At 37.4% G+C, this 21,130-nt stretch overlaps 2 protein-coding genes across 4 annotated transcripts; one reads left to right on the top strand and one right to left on the bottom strand.

Moving 5' to 3' along the window:
• Nucleotides 1-172: 172 nt before the first annotated feature.
• LOC137278317 (coiled-coil domain-containing protein 124-like) lies at nucleotides 173-8,193 on the bottom strand. Of its 3 annotated transcripts, none has more exons than XM_067810582.1 (5): nucleotides 8,137-8,193; nucleotides 6,221-6,415; nucleotides 5,741-5,912; nucleotides 4,164-4,281; nucleotides 173-3,536 (listed from the first exon to the last, which is right to left on the bottom strand). In XM_067810582.1, the coding sequence occupies exons 2-5, from the start codon at nucleotides 6,377-6,379 to the stop codon at nucleotides 3,332-3,334; spliced, it is 654 nt and encodes a 217-aa protein (XP_067666683.1). In that variant the 5' UTR covers nucleotides 6,380-6,415; nucleotides 8,137-8,193; the 3' UTR covers nucleotides 173-3,331. The 3 variants fall into 3 exon arrangements, with proteins under 3 accessions (XP_067666683.1, XP_067666682.1, XP_067666684.1); XM_067810581.1 differs by lacking the exon at nucleotides 8,137-8,193 and adding an exon at nucleotides 7,822-8,028; XM_067810583.1 differs by lacking the exon at nucleotides 8,137-8,193 and adding an exon at nucleotides 7,892-7,992.
• Nucleotides 8,194-8,453: 260 nt separating this feature from the next.
• Nucleotides 8,454-19,400, top strand: LOC137278316 (nicotinamide riboside kinase 1-like). Its single transcript, XM_067810579.1, has 7 exons — nucleotides 8,454-8,790; nucleotides 9,299-9,389; nucleotides 9,740-9,797; nucleotides 11,615-11,741; nucleotides 12,588-12,659; nucleotides 14,417-14,520; nucleotides 15,233-19,400. Exons 1-7 carry the CDS (start codon nucleotides 8,756-8,758, stop codon nucleotides 15,319-15,321), a joined length of 576 nt encoding a protein of 191 aa, XP_067666680.1. The 5' UTR covers nucleotides 8,454-8,755; the 3' UTR covers nucleotides 15,322-19,400.
• Nucleotides 19,401-21,130: the final 1,730 nt, after the last annotated feature.

The following is a 21,130-nucleotide window of genomic DNA, read 5'->3' as shown; positions in this document are numbered from 1 at the left end:
CCCATGTGGGGAATGAAACCGAAGTCTTTGGTGTGACAAGCAAAAACTTGAACTAGTGTACCCTGCTGACCCCACATTTTACAAACCCTGGATACAATAGCCCTATGAATAAACAGGTGTTACAATATACTTCTTTTGAGAAGTATGTGCAAGCAAATGAAAATGAACAGCATTCAATCATGAACATTTATTTCACAGGTTTGTCATACAGAGGGAAACACCATTCATTTATATTACCCAACACAAGATGCTGATCCCATTCAAGATTCTGCATATCGTAATGTCAATGCTTTTACTTGGGAAAACTGAAAATTATGGATAAAAAATATAAAATTGGTAATTATTTTGGTTCCCATTGAATATACATAAAATAAACTTTTTACCAAGGTGGCAAGATGGACACTCAGCTGCCTAGTGTCCATTTTTGTTACAATTCCAAGGTTCAAGTGGTAAATATATATGGCCTCATTCATTTCGAACTATTTGTTAATGTGATTATTCAATGAATTATCACCATGATATATCCACGGGATATACTTGGCACATAGCTCACATGCAACACTGTAGCACCACTTTATACCACTCCACCTTTGATAGACATATCTTAAATATGATACACAAAACCAATTCTTATGTTATAAAGAGTATTTTTCAAATGGAATGACATCTGATGATATTTATCAAAAGTTGAGTAGTATATTAACATGTTTCATACAGTATCATCTGGATACATATACATTTTGGCATGCTAGGGTTGTCAATATCTGACAAGTCAAAGCCCATCATCTGGAGTGTATATACACAATGCTGCAAAACTTATTTATTTGCTAAATACCCACTTCCTCCTCTGTGTAGTTCCCTCTAAGGCGACAAATATGAACACATTTGATAATAATCCATTCAACCCTGTAAAAACAAGTACACCTCAAAATTGTTTCAACACAACTTGATGCCGTTAGATTTTTAGCAAAATAAGCTCAATGTTGAATGTAGTTTACACTTCAAAAACATTAAATTTATGTTTGGTAGTGGTTTCACCTGGTGCATATATACTGATTATCCCTGATGAAAGCAAATAGGCCAGTGCTTATTGGATTTATTGAGAAGCAACTGCAAACTTAACTTCCATTTAATTAGGTAGACCTAAGTATTCAGAGGATGTCTCTACTGAGACTAATATCTGACTGACAACCATTTTGTAGTAGTGCACACAAATAAGGAAACCTTCACAAATTCATCACAGTTACATTGTAGACCCCATTGCAAGGTGTAATAAATAAATGACTGCTTCATAAGCAAAACAAATAACCACATAAAAACAATCAACAAGAAAATAGCACTTTGAAGCAACCAGTTTTTTTAATACATGTCAAGTAGTTTTTCAGGTAGTACTTTTAGCAATATTCTTGCAAAATCACAAAGGGGGACACCAGAAATGGGCTTCACACATTGTACCCACTTTGGGAATCCAGGTTCTTTGGTGTGACAAGCCACTATGCTTCAGTTACAAGATATTTTTACTGCAGATTTGGAAAGCAATATTTCATGATTGTTTGCACTGGCAGCCTATTTCAGAGTAGGAAAATATATTGTATAAATACAGGAAATACCACATTACAGTTCAATCTCACTGTGTGATGCTCATTTCTGGTGTCCCCCACTGTGATATTGCTGAACATTGCTAAAAGAGATGTAAAATAAAAACTTGCTCACTCACTCACTCAAAGGTATCTTAGCACTAAGATGATCATAACTCAGAAACATAAATCTGCAACAGTTTTATCAGTTATAAGCTTGCTTTCTTCAACAACACCCAGATGTTTAGATTATACCACTTAACATCCTGTGGATTATTGCCTGAATACACAAACACTGGGTGGTGCAGAGTGAGAGAGTGAGTTTACTTTAACACCGCACTCCGCAATATTCCAGCTATATGGCAGCAGTCTGTAAATAATGGACAATCCAATGATCAACAGCATGAGCATCGATCTGCACAACTGGGAACCAATGACACATGTCAACCAAGTCAGCAAGTCTGGCCACCCAAACCCGTTTGTTGCCACTAACAACAAGCATTGGCTACAGAAGGCCAGTATTCTAACTAACCCGGACCTTCACGGGTAGCTACTTTTAAAAAATCAAACTGTGGTCTTGTTCAAGCAGAAATGGGGAAATATGCCAGAGTTCAGAACAAGAAATACAGAGATGTCTTCCACAACCTAAACCACTGTCTTGTGGCATTTCTGCTACACATTGTATTAATGTGAGACAATGATACTGTTTGCACATGCACAGAGTCCATGAGATATATAATTTGTCATCACCAGATGAAAAAAAACACAACTATGCAGCAACTGTGCATATTCCTTGGTAAAGGAGAAAGTAGTGCAAAGTATTGACTCTAGTTTCATTGATACGTATTTGGGTCCTGATTTTGGTTTGTTGTTGTGTAACACCGCCGTTAACAATATTCCAATTTCCAACTGTATGGCAGTGATCTGTAAATAATCAACTCTGAACCAGACAATCCAGTGATCAACAGCATGAGCACTGCAACCAACCCAAATGGTATTTGATGGCATTTCTGAACCAAATCAGCAAGTCTGACAACCAATCCTGTTACTTGCCTCTTGTGATAAGCAACGGTCACTGAAGACCAGTTGTAGCCCAGATCTTTACTGGTTGGGTCCTTCATTTATGTTTATAACCATGTGTAACTTGGACTGTTACTAAAACAACAATACCTATGTATGGGTACATCCTAAAACAGTAAAGGTTTCAGTGCACTTACAAGATCACTTACACACTAGATTTAATTTCAATAAAAACATCACAAACTGGTGCACTAGAAAGGATCATGTCCTTTCAAGCATGATTCAAAGACAAAACTATGTATCCCAAAAGACATTCTTTTGTAATGGTCACTTTTGTTTAGTGTGTACAGACTGTGTTCAATAACTGAATCAAAATAGATGAAGTGCAAAGAAACCAGATGATATGATAAGCAGTTTTCACATCAACCAACATACTTTTTGGATTTGTGTACACATGTACAGACATTTGTGTGGTCAGATCAAGTGTGTGGTATGTGCTGGGGTAGAGCTGTTTCAATACTGATCGAGAATTTGGAGTTCCAAACCATGGTTCTTGTCGCCATGATAACACTGAGGGTACATTCCAGTTCAGTCCTGCAAACTGTGTTTGTGTCCACCAGTACTGACAACTTGTGTCACCTGAAGTCCCAGTTCATTACTTCACCTAATTAATAACATGACTTCACCTGGGATTAACAACAGGGGGTAACACATTTACCATTTTTCAAAAATGTTCATTTTGCATTATATGAAATTGACCTTTGATTGAGAGGGTTGTCAGGTGACTTCTGCCATTCTTTTTTCAACATTTGTTTTAACTGTGATAATCTAAGATTAGGATTTTCTTGTTTGAGACGTGGAAGATGCTCTGCTTCAAATTCAGTATATGCAGCTTTGACACGCTTTTCAGGATGTCGCTCAAGTTTTTCTGGTTTAACACTGAAAAAAAAGAAAGAAAAACATAAAAGGTTTCTTTTCACAGTTTGTTGTGTAACATCACAATCAGCAATATTCCAGCAATATGGGAGCAGCCTGTAAATAATGAAATAATAAATAATAATAATAATAATCCAGAGATCAGTATTGCAAGCCATATCCCATTACAAGTAACAAGGCCCAAGGAGCTGGATCCTTTTGGATGCTTCAAACAGTTGTGAGTTAGTTTCATACCGCACTCAGCAATATTCCAGCTGTATGGTGGTGGTCTGTAAATAATTGAGTCTGGACCAGACGATCCAGTGATCAACAACATGAGCATAAATCTACACAACTGGGACATGATTACATGCCTGACCACCCTATCTCATTAGTTGTCTCTTAAAACAAGCATGGGTTATTGAAGATCAATTCTAACCTTGTCACGGGCCTCTGACAATAGACATCATCAATGACAAATGAATACATACAGCATCACAATATGGTTAATGTAAAGTTGTGCGCAGGAAACTTTCAGTTATTAATCCTTATATCATATATCTCTGTAATTTTCAGTAATGATTCAAGAACAGAGAAAATTAATGTACTGTTCTGGAATAAAACCTTTACAGTTTTATTAGTTGTTCGCACCTGAGAAGGGAAATGGCCTCCTCAACAGTTCTCGCTTCCTGGCCGTCCACATCCAGGCAGTTTAAGTTTTCTTCAAGGGGTTTTTCATCATGCATTAACTCCTTCTCCTGCTTCTCAGCTGAGAAAAAAATATTTGAAACTGGTTTACAGCAAACAGTCTGGATCAACAAACACTCAGATGATCAGAGGCCCAGGTAAGCTGCATATCGCACAGAATATTTCCAATTATGCATTGCACAATAATTGTTGCATACCAATTATGCATTTAAAATGTAAGATACACAAAATAATTTTAACATTTTAAAATCGCTTGTGTGATGAATAAGGCCTTGATTTTTATGAAGTTGTACTGTTAGTGTTAGTATAGGACTAATGTTGTACTGTCAGTTCAGGATGAGTGATTTTTTAAAATGAAATTCAATTATGTTTACCTTGGTTTTGATAAGGTATGACTTAAGACAGTACATGCCTGCTCAGTAAAGTTACTCGGTGACATATACTTAGGTGAGTAAAATCACTGAAATATCCACATATTTGAAAACTGTGGGTAACAGAAGTGAAATACCCACCCATCATTCAAAATACCCTCTCCCCAAAAATACAGTAGGTACAGTACCCACATGAGCTAAATCTTAACTGGGGATCTGGATGATTGTAATTGTTATTTTAATATAAATGAAGGCATGAGGTCAGTTAAAACACATTTTATTTATGCAATGAAGCATGATCACTGATGGAATATGTCTAAAAATACTAAGAATTTTTAGATATCCAGGTACATTCATAATGATGATAAAATCTAAAAAACCTTTTGTTTGCTGTGCTACCAGGGATACACTGCACTCAGCAATATTCCATCTATATGGAGGTGATCTGTAAATAATCGAGTCTGGACCAGACAATCCAGTGATCAACAGCATATGCACTGATTTGCACAGTTGGGAACCGATTTCGTGTCAAAAAGTCAGTGAGCCTGACCACCCGATCCTGTTAGTCACCTCTTACGACAAGCATAGTCACCTTTAACAGCAAGTAATGGGTGCTGAAGGCCTATTGTGGCATTTAATAAGTTAAATAATGCCTGAGAGCATAAATGAATGATAACACAGTAAATAGTTGAAGTTGGCTATAATGACAGGTCGTCAAAACTGGCACCTCAGGCCAAATCTGCAGTGAATGGGTACCTGGTGGGATGAGGGAGTAATTAAACTGTAAACCTATTTGAGACCTTGAAGTGTTCGTCTTGTTTACACTTAAGGTGGCTAAGAATGAAACTTAAAAATACACACTGATGCTAACAGGGACCTATGGCAGATTCCCAGCCAAGTACTCATGGAGGTAAAACGGGGAGAGGAATTACTTTGTAAAAAATTGGGATTGTTTAAATAGACTTTACATGTAAATCAGTAGTATTTTAACATCTTGCTCAGAGCTCAAAAGCCTCCTCTTCCTCTTTACTGGTCTTGTTACCCGTGGAATACAAGCGAAATCTTCAAAGCTACTGATTTTGTCAAAGTTCTGAAAATGAGGTCTGGATTATTTTATTAATGGTGTGGTGGTGAGTGACTTGATTTTACCTGCTGCCGCTGCTGCTTGAAGTCTCTCCTGCTGGGCAGCAATATCTGCACGTGTTATCTTAGATGCAGCCACAGGTTTTGCACTCTTCAGCTTGCTCATCTCTTCGTCATGAAGCTGCTGCAGCTCTTTCTTCTTCTCAAGCTGTTCCAATCGTTTCTTCTCCTTGTCCTCCTGACCATAAGGTGAGTGAACGTTTACGCTTGTATCGTGACAAGTGAATACTTACCCACAATACTACCACTCACTTAACACATGTTCACTGTTGTGTGTGTACAAATTACAATGTGTATAAACACTTAGAACCGATAGTAATATGAGTCTCAAAGACACAGAAACTGTGCATACACTGAAGCTATGGATATTTATCAGTTCTAGCAGTTCTGACTAAAGACAGTTTTGTCTCCACATACATGATACAAGCTATAAGAATGAATCTCATTCTTTTTTCACATTGCTAATTTTCATCAACTTGTTCTTACTTTACGTTGCTGTTTTCTAGCAACATGCTTGTCATCATCTCTCCAAAGTTCATCTTCAGCTTCTTTTTGTTTCTTTTCTTGTTCAGCATGTTTTTGGGCATCTCTTCTTGCCCTTGCTTCAACTGCTTTTGAATTCTCTCCTTTGAATTTCTTTGGCATTTTTCAAATATCAAAGTGTCCAGTACTTTGATATATCTGAAACATATGAACAAAACGAAGGTAACAGATGGTAAGGAAAACCTAATGCAAACCTGTGGCTTTGGTTTAGAGGGAGAGATGGAAAAGAACTGGGGGATTTACAATTTTATCAGTAAACTTGTATTCCAGCCATGGCATGCCTTGCTATATTGTTCTAGTGTTCTAGTTAGTGGATTAGCAGGATTAAGGGATTTATTGCTGCACATCACAGAATGTCAGCTTAATATGGGATGAAAACCTGAAGTGATGAATACCTGAGACATTTACCACTTTGTTTAGCCAGGACGTGGGTGAGAATTCCACCTGTAACCCCTGCCTGAAATGTATTCTATTTCTCAGGACTATTTCAAGTTTTTTTTGCAGACACTAAATCAGCCATTTCGGAACATATCACCAAGTTTCCTGAACACAAAATCAACTAGGACACTGTCAAAACACTTACAAACAACAAACATGATTACACACAGCAGAGAGTGTCCGAAGCAGTACAAATACACTGTTTTAATCCCTCTGTTAACAGAGATCAAGGCTATTACATCCCTTCAGCTTATCCAATTATCCACTCTACCCACTCTGGCTTTTCCTCAAGCTCCCTAACTCATATTCCTCACCTCTAGCTTCCCACTACTTAATCCCCCGACCAACTTGGCTTCTGCCCGGTTAACTTCGTTTCACCTATTGTCCCACTCATCTCATTTTGTTATTTTAAGATCATCACGTCATTGTAGCCCATCATGTAAGTTTCTCTGATGCCCTTTTTTCCACATTTGTTATTGTTATCTTTCATAGTATATATACTGGTGTACCCCCATCATTCCAGCATATGCTTGATAATCCATAGAGTGGTGTGATCTCTATACCAGCAACTTCTAGAATGCCACTCAAACAAATTTTTGGGTTTGGTTTAAGGTTTGGGTAATGGCTAGTTTTAAAGCATTTTTCATATACAAAAAAAACTGTACTTGGGCGCAGATGAATTAAAAAATGACATGGGTTACAGATGGAAATCTTTCCGGGAAATGAATCCAGAAAACTATGGACATGTTTGTGCACGCTAAGGTGCAATGCAGTGATAGAAGGCAAAGTTCGTAAACAGGAGGTATTCACATTTCGATTACTTCCAGGCCAGAATTACTAAACTGGATTTTTCTAAAGCAAGAGCTAAAAATTGATTAAAAAAAACCCCCAAAAATAACAGGAAACATCAAACAGTTCTCGAAGACGCAAAGAAGTAAGTCGAGTGATATATGGGTTAAGTGAACCTGACTACAGTATTGACGGCTTCGGAAAGTCAAACAAACTGGCTTTAACCTTCAAAAAATGCTCACAAACAGTGTGGCTTCTAAATTAATTGTACATTGTATTTATAAAACCTAAATACAAAATTGTCATATCAAACATACCCTCCAAACTTCTGTCCTGAACACCCTCGTCTGCTAGCTAACCTGACAATACGTCTGTTTCACAATTTACCTTCGGACTAACAAAATGGTTAAACAGACAAGTTATGACCATCAGTTCAGTCATAAACATAGAAGAGCAGCCGAGTTTAATATTTCACACCACTTTGCAATATTTACACGCAAAACGGAAGTGAAACAACACGAAATGATTAATGTCGAAATTCTGAAATACGACAAGAAATTCAAACGTTTCACGGTGCAACTCTAAATGCAGGTCAAGTCTTTTTCTTTTGTGAAACATCTTAATTTATTTACCTTAGTTTCAAGCACAATTCGGGAAATTACTACCACATCGACCCCCAATCGCTTCATTAGTTAAACACTAAACTTTGGGATTTTGGCTCCGCATGTACTACGAACGATACCAATTTTAAATCAACCAAGCATGAAGCTCCGTGCAGCGTAAGCTGGGCCCCTTCTCGGATATCGCTAGCGATGGCAAACGGAGTGTGCGCAAAGGGAAACGGGAACCAGCTTACGTGCAACGTGCCAGTAATGCGAGGAGCATTCATTTTTGCAAACTGGTATCCTGTCTATATAATTATATGCAGCGTAGATTTGCAACGCATCAGACACAAACTACTTGTTTATACAATATGGCTGACAAAGTTTCCTTACATGGGGATAACACAGATGAATGTGAATTATTAAGTGTTCAAAAGAAAATAAGTGAAACCAGTCTTCAAGCGGATGTATCTGCTAACGAAGGCGAAAAGAACGAACGAAAAATAACTCAAACAGATCACTTGAACAAAAAATTGCTAGGTGCCTTTCTGTCTCGCCTGAACACCAACGACAATTCTGTTGCTTTTGCTGCCAATAAATCACAAGAAGAAAGGAAGGAAGACAGCTTTGACGAATCTAACTAATCACTATGTCAAGAAACTATTTCGTAATTGGCGTTTCAGGGTAAGCTGAACTGATAATTATTAATTCGATTGTTCATGGTTGGTGTTTTGCTAGCCGAGAGCCGCGATTCGGTCCTTTACAGCCAAGACATGACGTAGCCGAGAACCGCAATGCGACTGTATCATATTTATGGGACCGCATCGCTGCTCTCGGCTAGTACGGGGTACGGGCGGAACTCTTACCGTTTTTCTTATGGCGGCAGTCTTCACGCTGAAGCAGAGGTTCCATTCTCCATCTGGGTACGTGAACATACTAGACTCTTATATATTTGTAAGTATGACCTAAATATATAAGACATAGTATTTACGTCGTACTTCCAAATATATCAGAGTCGAGTGCCTATATACATGATATATGTGAAGTCCATTTCTGGTGTCCCGTGCAGCCATCAGTCACTGAGATGACAACCCTCTCTTTTACGTGAAATATTCTGCAACTATTGATATTGGACTTAAGTTTTGGTGTTTATTCATATGTGTTTCTTCAATTTGCGTTTGTTAATTTCCAGTGCTACAAACAGTGGGAAAACAACTGCTGTGAAGAAACTATGTGCAACTTTTCCAGGGTCTACCACAATGTGTCAAGACAACTACTTCCTGGTGCGTTCATATTTAAGACAGGCAGTAAGAGCTGTAGAGATTGTAGTTAAAGTTAGCAGGAGTGTTATGAATATGGTTATTTCCTGCATTAAAGCAACAGTTGACCCATGAAGATCTGGGTAGAGTAGACTGTCCAAGTGGGTACCATGTGTGAAGACCATTCATGTTTATGGTGTCTCCTTGTGTGAACATATTACTGAAAGCAGCATAAAACCTAATTCACTGACTCTCTCATATGACACAGGAAGAATTTGCTATTGGCAAGGAAGATTATGGATACATATATGTAGTAAGATGTTATAATCCGTCTGTCAAAGTTTCTCTAATACTTTGTTGTGAATGAATTCTAGAATCCTGGTGATGAAAGGCTAGAGATGATACCACAACGAAGCCATGCCAACTGGGAAAGTAAGTTTGTATCATGTCTTGTCTTGTTTTTCCCCTGTTTAAGTGACTGAAATAATGTGGTCATTCTCTGGTTGATACATCTCACCACAGGGACTTGTATTGCTGAAGATATTATGTCCTGGGCCCAACAAATTACACTGATATCCATATACATATAAAGAAGGACCCGAGAAGTATCATTTTCAGCAATACAAGCCCCTATGCATCTAACATTAACCACATTGCAGAGACAGACAATCATAGAGCTCAAATGTTGCTTTGAGAGGATTTGACAACAATCCAGGAGGACGTAGGTTTGTATATTACCATGATTACCATATATGGAATTTTTTCTTGGGCCACCTAGTAATGGTAATTAAGTTTTTGACTGTACTTTTTGCCCCTTATTGCAGCGTGGAACGGGGGACAATGTACTTAGCAGCATGTGTACATATGTACATCCTGATTCTTGTTAATTCAATATTTCATGAACTATTGTACCCAGTGTCTTCAAATTTGGTGACAGCCTACATTAGGGAAATACACAGACACTGGTTTAGTTTGGCGACTTTGACCTTATTTTCAAGGTCACCACGACACTTTGATAACTTTCCAACCTCTTATTAACATGATATCTCATGAATTGTTGTACCTAGTGTCTTCATATTTGATGTTTACTTCGTGGAATCACACAAAAACTGGTAGAGTTGAGTGACTGTGATGTTATCTTCAAGGTCAGCATGAAACTTTGACCACTTTTCAAACTTTCGTTATTGCGATATCTCATGGACTGTTGTACCTAGTGTCTTCAAATCTGGTGACAGTTTGCATAATAGAGGATTATGCAGACAGCAATTGATTTGGGTGTCCTTGACCTTGTCTTTAAGGTCACCACAACACTTTGACCACTTTTCAAATTTATGTAATCACGATATCTCATAAAACATTGCACCAAATGTCTTCAGTATTTTGAGAGCCTACTTGCTGTGATTATGAAGACACCAGTCATTTTAGCCACCTTGTATGTGACCAAAAAATGAAAAGCAGTAAATATGTTATAATTACATCATTCTTCTTTAGCAGCAAGGGACATTGCCATATTAATGGCAAACACTTGTTCTGCTTATTTTACTTTTAATTAAATTGTAATGCAGTATTGTATATGAATGACTAAGTCTTGATGTGCATAAAACACTTTGCCAATACAGTTGACGATCGTTGTGTTAAACTCTAGTGAATCATTATCTCAGTTGTCTCGATAAAACATCTGGCTTCTGACAAAAATCCTTCATAACTTATCATTATTCAAGTTCTTATAACTCAATACAGATATCTTGATGTAATTTCATGATCCCAACAAACAAAGCTATCCCTTTAACTTGATGTTTGAAAAGAAACTCGATATTCACCTGTTTCATGTGCAGGTATCTGTTTGAACTGAGGTTGTTTCCACACGTTTACACACAGTGCAGCATGAATCAAAGGGATGCAGTAGTGTAAATTAATTAGGGCTTATTAAGTTGAAGGTGTCACTTGTTTGTTATTTAATTAAGATTAATTAAGAAGGAAATAATTAGGAAGTACTCACTGTTAGTGTTATGACTAAACACTACTGATAACGGATTATAGTTTCGAATCAAGACATATTGAGAATCCAGCTGATGTTTTTGTGTAATCACATGACTGGCATGTGATTGGTGAGTTTTTTCTAAATCATGATATGTGATGATATATGCCCTGGTCTGATGTTTCAAAGTTCAGATAACTTCATATTTTTGGGGGGTTCCATGAATATATCGAGACAACAGTGCTTGAATGTGATTTTTATTCATATTCAGAACTGTCTGCACTGGATATGAAGACAATGGTGAATCATGTCCACAAGTGGATACAGTACCAACAAACCAAGAAAAGCAACTCCCCCTGTTTTCTCTTCATTGAGGGCTTCCTCCTGTACAATTATAGGTAGGTAAGGCAGGATATTTGTGTCACATGTTGGTGGGATGGAAAAATATACTACAAAGTTACACTGAATAAGACGTCTATGTATTAGCTGTTTGTAGAATGGCTTGAATAATCAGGTACATGTAATTGGCAGCATGTTTGGATGCAGAACTTTCACAGTCTAGGTCAGTTTATTGCAGTTGTAATTCTATTTTGCAGGCATGACATGACATTGAAGGAAGAGATTCTGAGCTGGAATAGATCTTCAGCAACTTAGCTTGTCACAAAAGGCGACTAATTGCATAGGCGGATCCATCAATTTTCATTGGGAGATGAGGGGAATCAGGGGGTTTGAAGCCCCTTGGCTCCACCAATGCAAAACATTAACTTCGATGTAGTCTTTTGTCATGCGTGGGGAAGGGTGTTAATCCTGAAGCCCCCCTCTCCCCCATGGTTCCACTGATGAATTTGGTTGAATGTGCAGACTCATTTTTGCATTTCATTGTATCCTAAAAGTGTATTCTGATGCTTGTGTTTTCAGTCATGTTCTGTAGATATAAATGAGCATTGTTGAGGATTTGTTGTCTTTCTGCGCTTTCATTCTTTCTAAATCATTCAACATTTTATTCTGTTGAATGTTATAATTCAGTTAGATTTCTCACATTAATGTAGTGGTAATGTCTGTAAATTTGCTATAGGCTTGACAAAGCCTCACTCACTCACTCTGTCTCACTCTGTCTCACTCACTCACTCACTCACTCACTCACTCACTCACTCACTCACTCACTCACTCACTCACTCACTCACTCACTCACTCACTCACTCACTCACTCTATTTGACATTTCATTTGCCGTGTTGTGTTACAGTCCCTTGGTAGAGTTATTTGACCGGAAGTATTTCCTCACCGTCGACAAGGAGACGTGTAAAGATCGACGGAGGTATGACGCTTGTTTCTTCCTTTGAGTGCATCCACTGATGTCTGGTATCAGTCAACACACTTCAGTGGTGGACTTGTACATGCTGTATGTACTAGAGCTCCAACAGTTTTGTTCATCGAAAATGAAATCTGACACCTTAGTTTCAGCTTTGGATAGACATTATTGCTATTTCAATTTGATATTTGAATGCTTATTTAAATTATTTCCAAAAACCCAGAATGAAATTTTGACTCCAACTTGAGCTGCTTTGAGCACTGAAATAAGACGAAATATTATTAACACCGGACTAATTATCCAGTGAGGATTGCCAGTAGTAAAGATGACAATGTGTTTCACTCAAAAATTGCCTACTCAGACAGTTTAATTAAATCGGATTACTGATAATGAAGAATTGAATAAAAAATGATCAAATCAAGGGTCCAGTATGGAAAATCGAATCAAGGTCTGGGTGAATTGTTGCAGCCCTAGTATGCAGATCATACACTATTCAGAACTTGCAATTTTGTATCACTATTTTATATTTCCAGCTGTGAGGTGGGAAGGAAGATATTGTTGTAGGGTTTTTTTGTTTTTTTCGTCTGCATTCTTCCATCAGCTACATTTAGTTTCAAGAGCACACATCAATGATGCAGATTCCTTGAACCAACTTTGTACAGATATCAATCTAGCCACTAACTGAATGTTTGAATTTAATGTTTTCTGAACAAATTGTAAAACGCCAGTGTGGCCAATGATGGATGCTGCTTTCAGTCTCAGTGACCTTTTCAAGTAAAACAATAGATGGCTAAAGGTGCCAGTTGGCTACAAACATATAAATCAGACATTGATCATCTTTTGACTCTTTTGAATAAACCCCAGGCTTCTTTAGTGCTCTGGATCACATGGATTGCACTCTACAGAAGAGAATGTGTTTTATAAAAATAAGTGAACACATGAAATGTGGAAATCTGAGAATAAATAAAGGGACACTGCAATGAAGTGGTGTTGCCTTTTGTGTCCCTCAGTATGTAATAAGATAGAGTTTATGGAAAAACAAACAATACAACGATATTGTCAGCCACTTATTTGTGAACCCTTTGAAGATTGGGTTCAAATTGATCTGTAGCAACACATTTGAGGCAACTGACATGATCTTGTGGTTCATGCATGTTGTTGTGATTGATGCTCATGACATCAGTCACTGGAATGCCTCGACCACTGAGCATCATCATTACAGCTTAGATATTGCTGAGTTAGGATCTGTACAATAAATTAATGAAAGCTACTAAATGAGCTACTTCAGCAACCCATGCTTGCCATAAAAGGCGACTAAAGGGATCGGGTGGTCAGACTCGCTGACTTGGTTGACCCATGTAATTGGTTCCAAATTGCACAGATCGATGCTCATGTTGTTGATCACTGGATTGTCTGGTCTAGACTCGATTATTTACAAACCGCTGCCATATAGCTGGAATATTGCTGAGTGTGGCGTAAAACTAAACTCACTCACTAAATGAGAAGTTTTCAGTCAGTAAGAATTCCAATTCAGTTGACGGAAGGACAGAAGAAACCATTGGTGTGTAGAGTTAGCAGTGTGAGATGAGCAGCCAGAATTTGCCAAAATGTGATGAACTCATAAGCACCAAGATGTACCACAATTTTCATCAGTACACTGAGATAAATGAGATACATATTCTGATGTTATGATCATTTTCATATGGGCGATGTCGATAACATTCTATATTATATTATTAATGTGTGGATGTGTTACTTTTCAGGGAAAGGGTGTACGTGCCGGCAGATCCATCCTGGTATTTTGAGGAAGTGGTGTGGCCGATGTATAAGCTGAATCTAGAAGAGATCAGGGCCCAGAATGACATTTGTGAGTTTCTCTGAATTATGTTGGCACTTGTATTATCAGATGAAGGACATGTCTATTTTGGTAACAAACTGCCTGGTAATCTTGATTAAACAAGGGACCCGTGTGACTCATTTTGACCAAAATTTGCACAATGTCACTGTAGTGGATTAGAGAAAAAGAAAGTCATCGTTGTATGGTGAGCATCTTCTGCTTGATTCTGACCTTACTGTTTATAACTAAGATTGCCCTAGACATGACAATATTAAATATTATTATGTCTTGGTTCATATTACTGGGAAGGTTCGGGGTAGAATAGGTCTTCAGCAACCCATGCTTGCCACAAAAGGCGAATATGCTTGTCGTAAAAGGTGAGTGACGGGATCAGATGGTCAGTCTCGTTGACTTGGTTGACACATGTCATCGGTTCCAAATTGCACAGATCGATGCTCATGTTGTTGATCACTGGATTGTCTGGTCCAGACTCCATTATTTACAGACTACTGCCATATAGCTGGAATATTGCTGAGTGCGGTGTCAAACTAAACTCACTCACTCACTCACTCACTCACTAGGTAATCAATTAAATATACATGTTAGTAGATATGAGTTATACATCGAAATGAATATGTTTTTCACAGGCTGATTATGAGGTAAAAGGTTGATGGTAGATTAGCATTTCTAAGTTTTTCCAGGTTTTCATCAAAGTTTCAGAGACTTTCTTATCTTTTGACAGGTTTTTTGAGTGGAGCAGAGGATCAGGAGAAACTTGTAAACACAATAAAAGAAGATATTCATGAATTCTTGAAAAAATCCAATAGTTGATTGTGAACATGTTTAGGTTAGAATCTTGGATGGATACTGTGAACATAGCTGTATTAAGGTTTTATGTATTTTATGGAACGGAGATCAGAATAATGGTATTTAGGGTTGTGACCAGTAACCCTGATACATGGGAAGGGGGGTAATGAGTTAAACCCAGGTACCCATCTCAGTATCAAGATGCATCATGCAATAAATGGTTAAGATTTTGAAACCCTTGAAATTTTAGCCTCCAAGCTAAAGAATGTATTGCCATTTTTTGCAAATTTGATGTCAGGAATTAACATGACAAGTATCCGGATAGTGTAGGGAAATTGGGGGTGGAGTACAAGGGTAGAAAATTTTGACCCTTCCCAGCACCTATATAAGTTGTTGACTGACCACAAGGGGGAGCATGGGTTGATGTACCCTCGCTATTTGTTTATCTTCTCTGAGTCTGAAGGGCGAGGGGACCATAAACAAAGATCGAGGGTATATCAACCGATGGGCCCTGAGGTATCAGCGAACAATTTATCTTACCGAACACCTCACTGTTAATTTTGAACTGTTTGAAGTATGGATATCAGATTGTACACTTCAGCAAACCTGTGTGAATCAAATCTTGCATCTTGTTGTTTTTCCTGCAGGTATTGTCTTAGTAAAGTTGCAGCGGTGTAATTCACCTTCTTAATATTCAGAGGGACTGCATATGAACATATTGTCAAAATATATTTATTGGAATGCGAGGCAAATCTAAAATCTGCGCAGGTTTTGCAGACGACAGGAGAAAAACAGATTTAGAGTTATTTCCCTTCCATCAATTTGCATTCACAATCATGCATGGTTCTATTTGTGATAAAGAATTACTACCAGGAAGTACCGGATGAGTTGCCGTTGGCAGGGGTACACTGAAAATAACAGAAGATTGCTTAGCCAATCAGAAAACAACATTTATGTGTGAGGCAAGATAATGGTATTTGCATGCATTCCTGTTTCTGAGAAGTATAAACATGTCTCAGGTATTTTGTTGTATATTGAGAACCGAATTACTGTATTATATGTATCTACCATTCCACTGATAAACTTTGGAGGCAAACGTTTTGATTCACTGAAAAATGATTTCATATTGAATTCATGTTTACCCATAATAACTTATGCTGTCTGATATTAGTAACAGTTATATATCATGTATATGCAGTAGGCATTTTAGAAGCAACAGTTTCTTTATGCACATCTAACACTTAACAGTTTGGTAAACTTTGCTACTCCCCTTTGACATGCCAGGATCTCCTGATCTTAGATTCAAACTCCTGATGATCTTGGATTTGTCAATGGCATACCCACACTGTTGGGCTTCAGGAAATAATCTTTTTTCTTTAATCATTTACCTGCTTAAGCATTTCTATGAAGTTAGCATATCACAAATCAAATGATTCCTGGATCAGATTGTAACATTTTTATCAGTCCAGGGAATACTTTGTATGTTTTGGTTGAAAAATGTGTTGGTCCTGTTTTTCAGGGGATGGTGAATAATATGTTCATGAATAATTCAGGAATATATAAAGTTTTAAGTTTTCAAACAAATTCAGAATTCAATAGCTTTATATTAGTATTCATATCATGATGTCAGTGAAACAAACTGACAAAAACAGACTAATTCCATATGTTATTTTGAATTAATGTTTCCATGTATATTCAGAAAAGGGAAAGCAATAGACGATAGAAATGTACCTTTGAATCATGCAACTTTGTACTGCTTTGTCTAGTGCTGTTACTGCCTGTGTGCTGCAATTATGTTAGGCCAGACCAAATATATTTCTTGTTTTGTCCTCAGAACCTAAAGGCAGATGGAAAAGCAAAAACCCACATAAGTTTTTCAAAGGCATTGCTTTTCAAGTTAACACTCGCTGAGGTGCTGGGAGCCAAGATTTTGAACACAAATATTGTTAGATAATTCAGTTAAAGTCAGATGCTGGTGTTTTAGTGTCCAACAAACTGCCCCATATGTAGTTGAAGGATCGCTCACAGGGGGAATTATTTTTATTTATTTTCTTATTTTTATCTGTAAAACAATAAATAAACTTGGTCTGGTTTTAGTATTATATTAGTGGGTTGTTAGTTTGTTACACTAACATATTAACTAATGATAAGTGTTATTGCCTGTGAGTTTGCAGTATAAATAACATGTTTTAAGAGACTTTAATGTGCTGAACTAGTTAAGTACCTCATTTTTTAGTAGAACCAATCAGTCTACTCATTTGCCCGAGAAACTTACTTCACTTATAAATATTCGCCAGGCCTCACATGACTTTTTTATTTCGTTAGATTGATGTTATGATACAGATTCTTGTCAAGGCCACTGTAATCTGTGAGTACGGTAAGAAATTAACTGAATATTTTTGTAGCGCCTGTGGGGTTCGGCAAGGCTGTGTTCTTAGTCCTGTACTATTCTCTTTATATATCAATGAACTTGTATCGATATTAGAAACCAAGTTTGATGATGGTATATTTATCTCTGAAAATATGTTGAATATCATTGCTCTCTTATTTGCAGATGATCTGGTTCTGATTGCCAATACTGTCGTAAGATTACAGCGTCGCCTTGACGTCTTACATATATATTCACACCAATGGGGCATGGATATTAATACTGATAAAAGTAAAATTATTGTCTTTAAAATGGGTGGCCCATTGTCCAAACATGAAAAATGGTTTTATAATGGTACCCAGATGGAAACTGTCAATATTTATAAGTATTTAGGACTTATGATAACTCCAAAACTGATTTGGACTAGGGCATGTAAAACATTATCCGATCAAGCTAATAAAGCACTGTGGCCGATCAAGTCATTTATAAGACGATACGACATGTCACCCTCAGAAGGATTGTACATCTTTGATAAAAAAATTGTACCAATTCTAACATATGGTGCCGAGATATGGGGTTTTAAAAAGAGAGAAAGTATTGAAATTATCCATCGAAAATTTTGCAAATTCTTACTTCAGATTAGTTACAGATCATCTAATGTTGTTGCATATGGGGAATGTGGGAGGACACCCTTAAGCAATGTTTATTATGTCAAATGTATTAAATACTGGCTGAGATTGTTAAGAATGCATCCAAGTAGATATCCATATCAATGTTATCAATTCCTATTATCTGTTGAATTCAGGAAACGTGCAACATGGGCGCGTCACGTCAGTGATTTGTTATTTCATTATGGTTTTGGTACTGCTTGGATTTCCCAAGATGTTGGCGATACAAAAATGTTTCTATATATGTTTACCGAAAGAATTAACAACTGCTCCATGCAAGAGTGGCATCTTTCCCTAGATGCTCCTTCGCTGTCGTTTTACAAATCACATAAATCGCTGCTGACCTGTGAAAAATATCTATCATTGAACATAAGTAATAAATCTAAACGTCTTTTCACGTTATTCAGATCAGGATCTAGTGCACTTGGTATCAAATATACTAGACGAAGTATTGCCTCTTCCAATGACGACATTGTGTTATGTAAACACTGTAAAAGTATCGAAGATGAAATTCATATTGTTTATATTTGTAAACGCTATGAGGATATGCGTCGCCGTTACATTCCAAAAACGGTCCATGGATACTATTATTCCCTCCATAGCATATGTACATCATCAGACATTAATATCATAAATAACTTTGTCAAGTACTTAGAACATGTTTATTCTGCTCCTGTTAGCGTTGTTTCATGAAACTGGTAACCAAAATCACTATTGTACCATCTTGTTCTATGGGTCGTATGGCCTTTATACAAATAAACCCTTCTTCTTCTTCTTCTACAGATTCTTGTACCATTGTCAAGCTTAACATCAGTGAAAGAATCCGTATCAAAATGTTACACTCACAAAATAAGAATTGTTATCCATATATTTTGTGAGTATTATCATAGGTAATACTGCACACTCATGTTGTCTCCTCGGGATCTTAACTGCAGTGTTATTTGCTTGAGTTATTTTCAAGGACAGTTATGGGGTGTTCATGTTCTGACTGACAGCTTTAGAGCTGTGTCCTAACCATAGGCTTCTTATCTATTCATAGTTTTCAAAATAAAAGACAAAACTATTAACATTGTGTTTTTCTTGCGTTCTTGTGGGGAAATTCCAACCCCAAAGACTTGCAAATAGTACTTTCAAGGATCAAAATTAGTAGTTTGACCATAAAACAAGCATTGTCACTAAGGTGACATAATCCCATGCCCGACGTAAAAAGAAATGAAAGTGAAGGTCGAAGTTTAAGATGAAGTAAAATGTAAACAAAAACATTACTCTCAAACCCTCTTGATCTATTGCACGGTAGCTGTTCAAACACAAAAATATTCTGAAGAGTCACTTAGACCTTGACCAGTGTATGGAACTCTTAAAATACAGTCGCCATGACCTTGAAAATTATGTGAAGGTCACCAAAATCGACTTGGCCCTGCACCTTGGTGTTGAATATGAAGAAAATCCAGTGAACAGTTCTTGAGATATCTTGATGACGAGCTTAACATGCAGAAATATTCAAAGTGTGGCAGTGACCTTGAAAATTAAGTGGAAGCCACTAAAATCAACTGGTGCATGCACCATCCCTAGATAAAGCTTGGTCTTGAACATGAAGAAAATCCAATGAAGGGTTCTTGAGATATCTCACTAACAAGGCAAAACGCAAAAGTCACCCTGTGACCTTGAGATGAAGGTCAAGATCACCAAACTTGATTGAGACCTTTCTTTTACTGTGATAAACCTAGATATATGAAAAGAATCTAATCAATGGCACTTAAGATATTCCAATCTGAACTTTGCTGCTAAACTCGCAGCGAGGGATAATTAGTAGTCCGCTATAATACGTAAAATCATTATGGACTTTGAGAAAGATAATATCACACTGATAAAGAGTAAAGCTTAACTTCATATGCCTCCAACAGCAGATTTCCAAAGTTACAAATTATCAGCATTGCGTCTCTTGTCTTTTTGATGAAAATGTATTTGATTGATGAAAATAAATATGTTTGTGTCTACATATCCAAATTTTAATGAATTTTCTTCAAATTTCTTAGAATTTCTAGTGCAATCATACTGGAATATTTTGAGGCTGAAATTCTTAGCAACTACGATAAAGGGGTTGGCTTCTGTGCTTATAACACAACAATGTTCCTGTTTGTGTGCACAAGGATGTGTCTGGTGAAAACTGGAAGTATTCTTGAGACCTCAGGTATTGTTCTGTTAGAACTGCTACCCAGAGACCCACGCTGATGACACAAAAAACTCGATGAATCAGGTAGTCTGACTTAGTTGTGATGGTGTCTGAGCATCTCCCTACCCTATCCAGTTTATTGTCTTTTACAACAAGCATGGGTTACTGAAGATAATTCTTACCCAGATTTTAATGGGCTGCACAAAGCATCAAGTCACGAGATCTCTGGGATGACAATTTCACAGATACATTCACGGAGATATTGTTACTTGTTACAACATCTTTCAGAGTTGTCATCTAGTGTGAGCTGAGTTTTACACAGCACTCAGCAATATTTCTATATGGCGGCAGTCTGTAAATAACTGAGTCTGGACCACACAATCTAGTGACCACCAAGATGAGCATTGATCTGTACAATTGGGAACCGATGACATCTGTGAACGAAGTCAGCGAACCTGACTGCCTGATCCCATTAGTCGCCTTTTATAGCAGGCAAGGGTTGGTGAAGGCCTATTCTACACGGGTCTCTAATGGGATGGATCATTTTGTGAGTGTGCGTGAGTGCGTGCGTGCGTGCGTGAAAAGATAATGAACACACATTCAGCTCACTCCCTTTCGTTTTAC

This window comes from Haliotis asinina, chromosome 3 (assembly GCF_037392515.1).
Source record: "Haliotis asinina isolate JCU_RB_2024 chromosome 3, JCU_Hal_asi_v2, whole genome shotgun sequence".
Taxonomy (NCBI): Eukaryota; Metazoa; Mollusca; class Gastropoda; order Lepetellida; family Haliotidae; genus Haliotis; species Haliotis asinina.
This window is presented reverse-complemented; position numbering and strand designations above follow the sequence as displayed.

Excerpts from the sequence above, each read along its gene's own strand:
- LOC137278317 (XM_067810582.1), bottom strand. The coding sequence starts at position 6,379 with ATGCCAAAGAAATTCAAAGGAGAGAATTCAAAAGCAGTTGAAGCAAGG. Across the intron at positions 5,913-6,220 it reads CTAGAAAACAGCAACGTAAA|GAGGACAAGGAGAAGAAACG; the intron begins GTAAGAACAAGT and ends CCTTATGGTCAG. Across the intron at positions 4,282-5,740 it reads TCAAGCAGCAGCGGCAGCAG|CTGAGAAGCAGGAGAAGGAG; the intron begins GTAAAATCAAGT and ends TTTTTTTCTCAG.
- LOC137278316 (XM_067810579.1), top strand. The coding sequence starts at position 8,756 with ATGTCAAGAAACTATTTCGTAATTGGCGTTTCAGG. Across the intron at positions 11,742-12,587 it reads TTCCTCCTGTACAATTATAG|TCCCTTGGTAGAGTTATTTG; the intron begins GTAGGTAAGGCA and ends GTTGTGTTACAG. Across the intron at positions 12,660-14,416 it reads ACGTGTAAAGATCGACGGAG|GGAAAGGGTGTACGTGCCGG; the intron begins GTATGACGCTTG and ends GTTACTTTTCAG.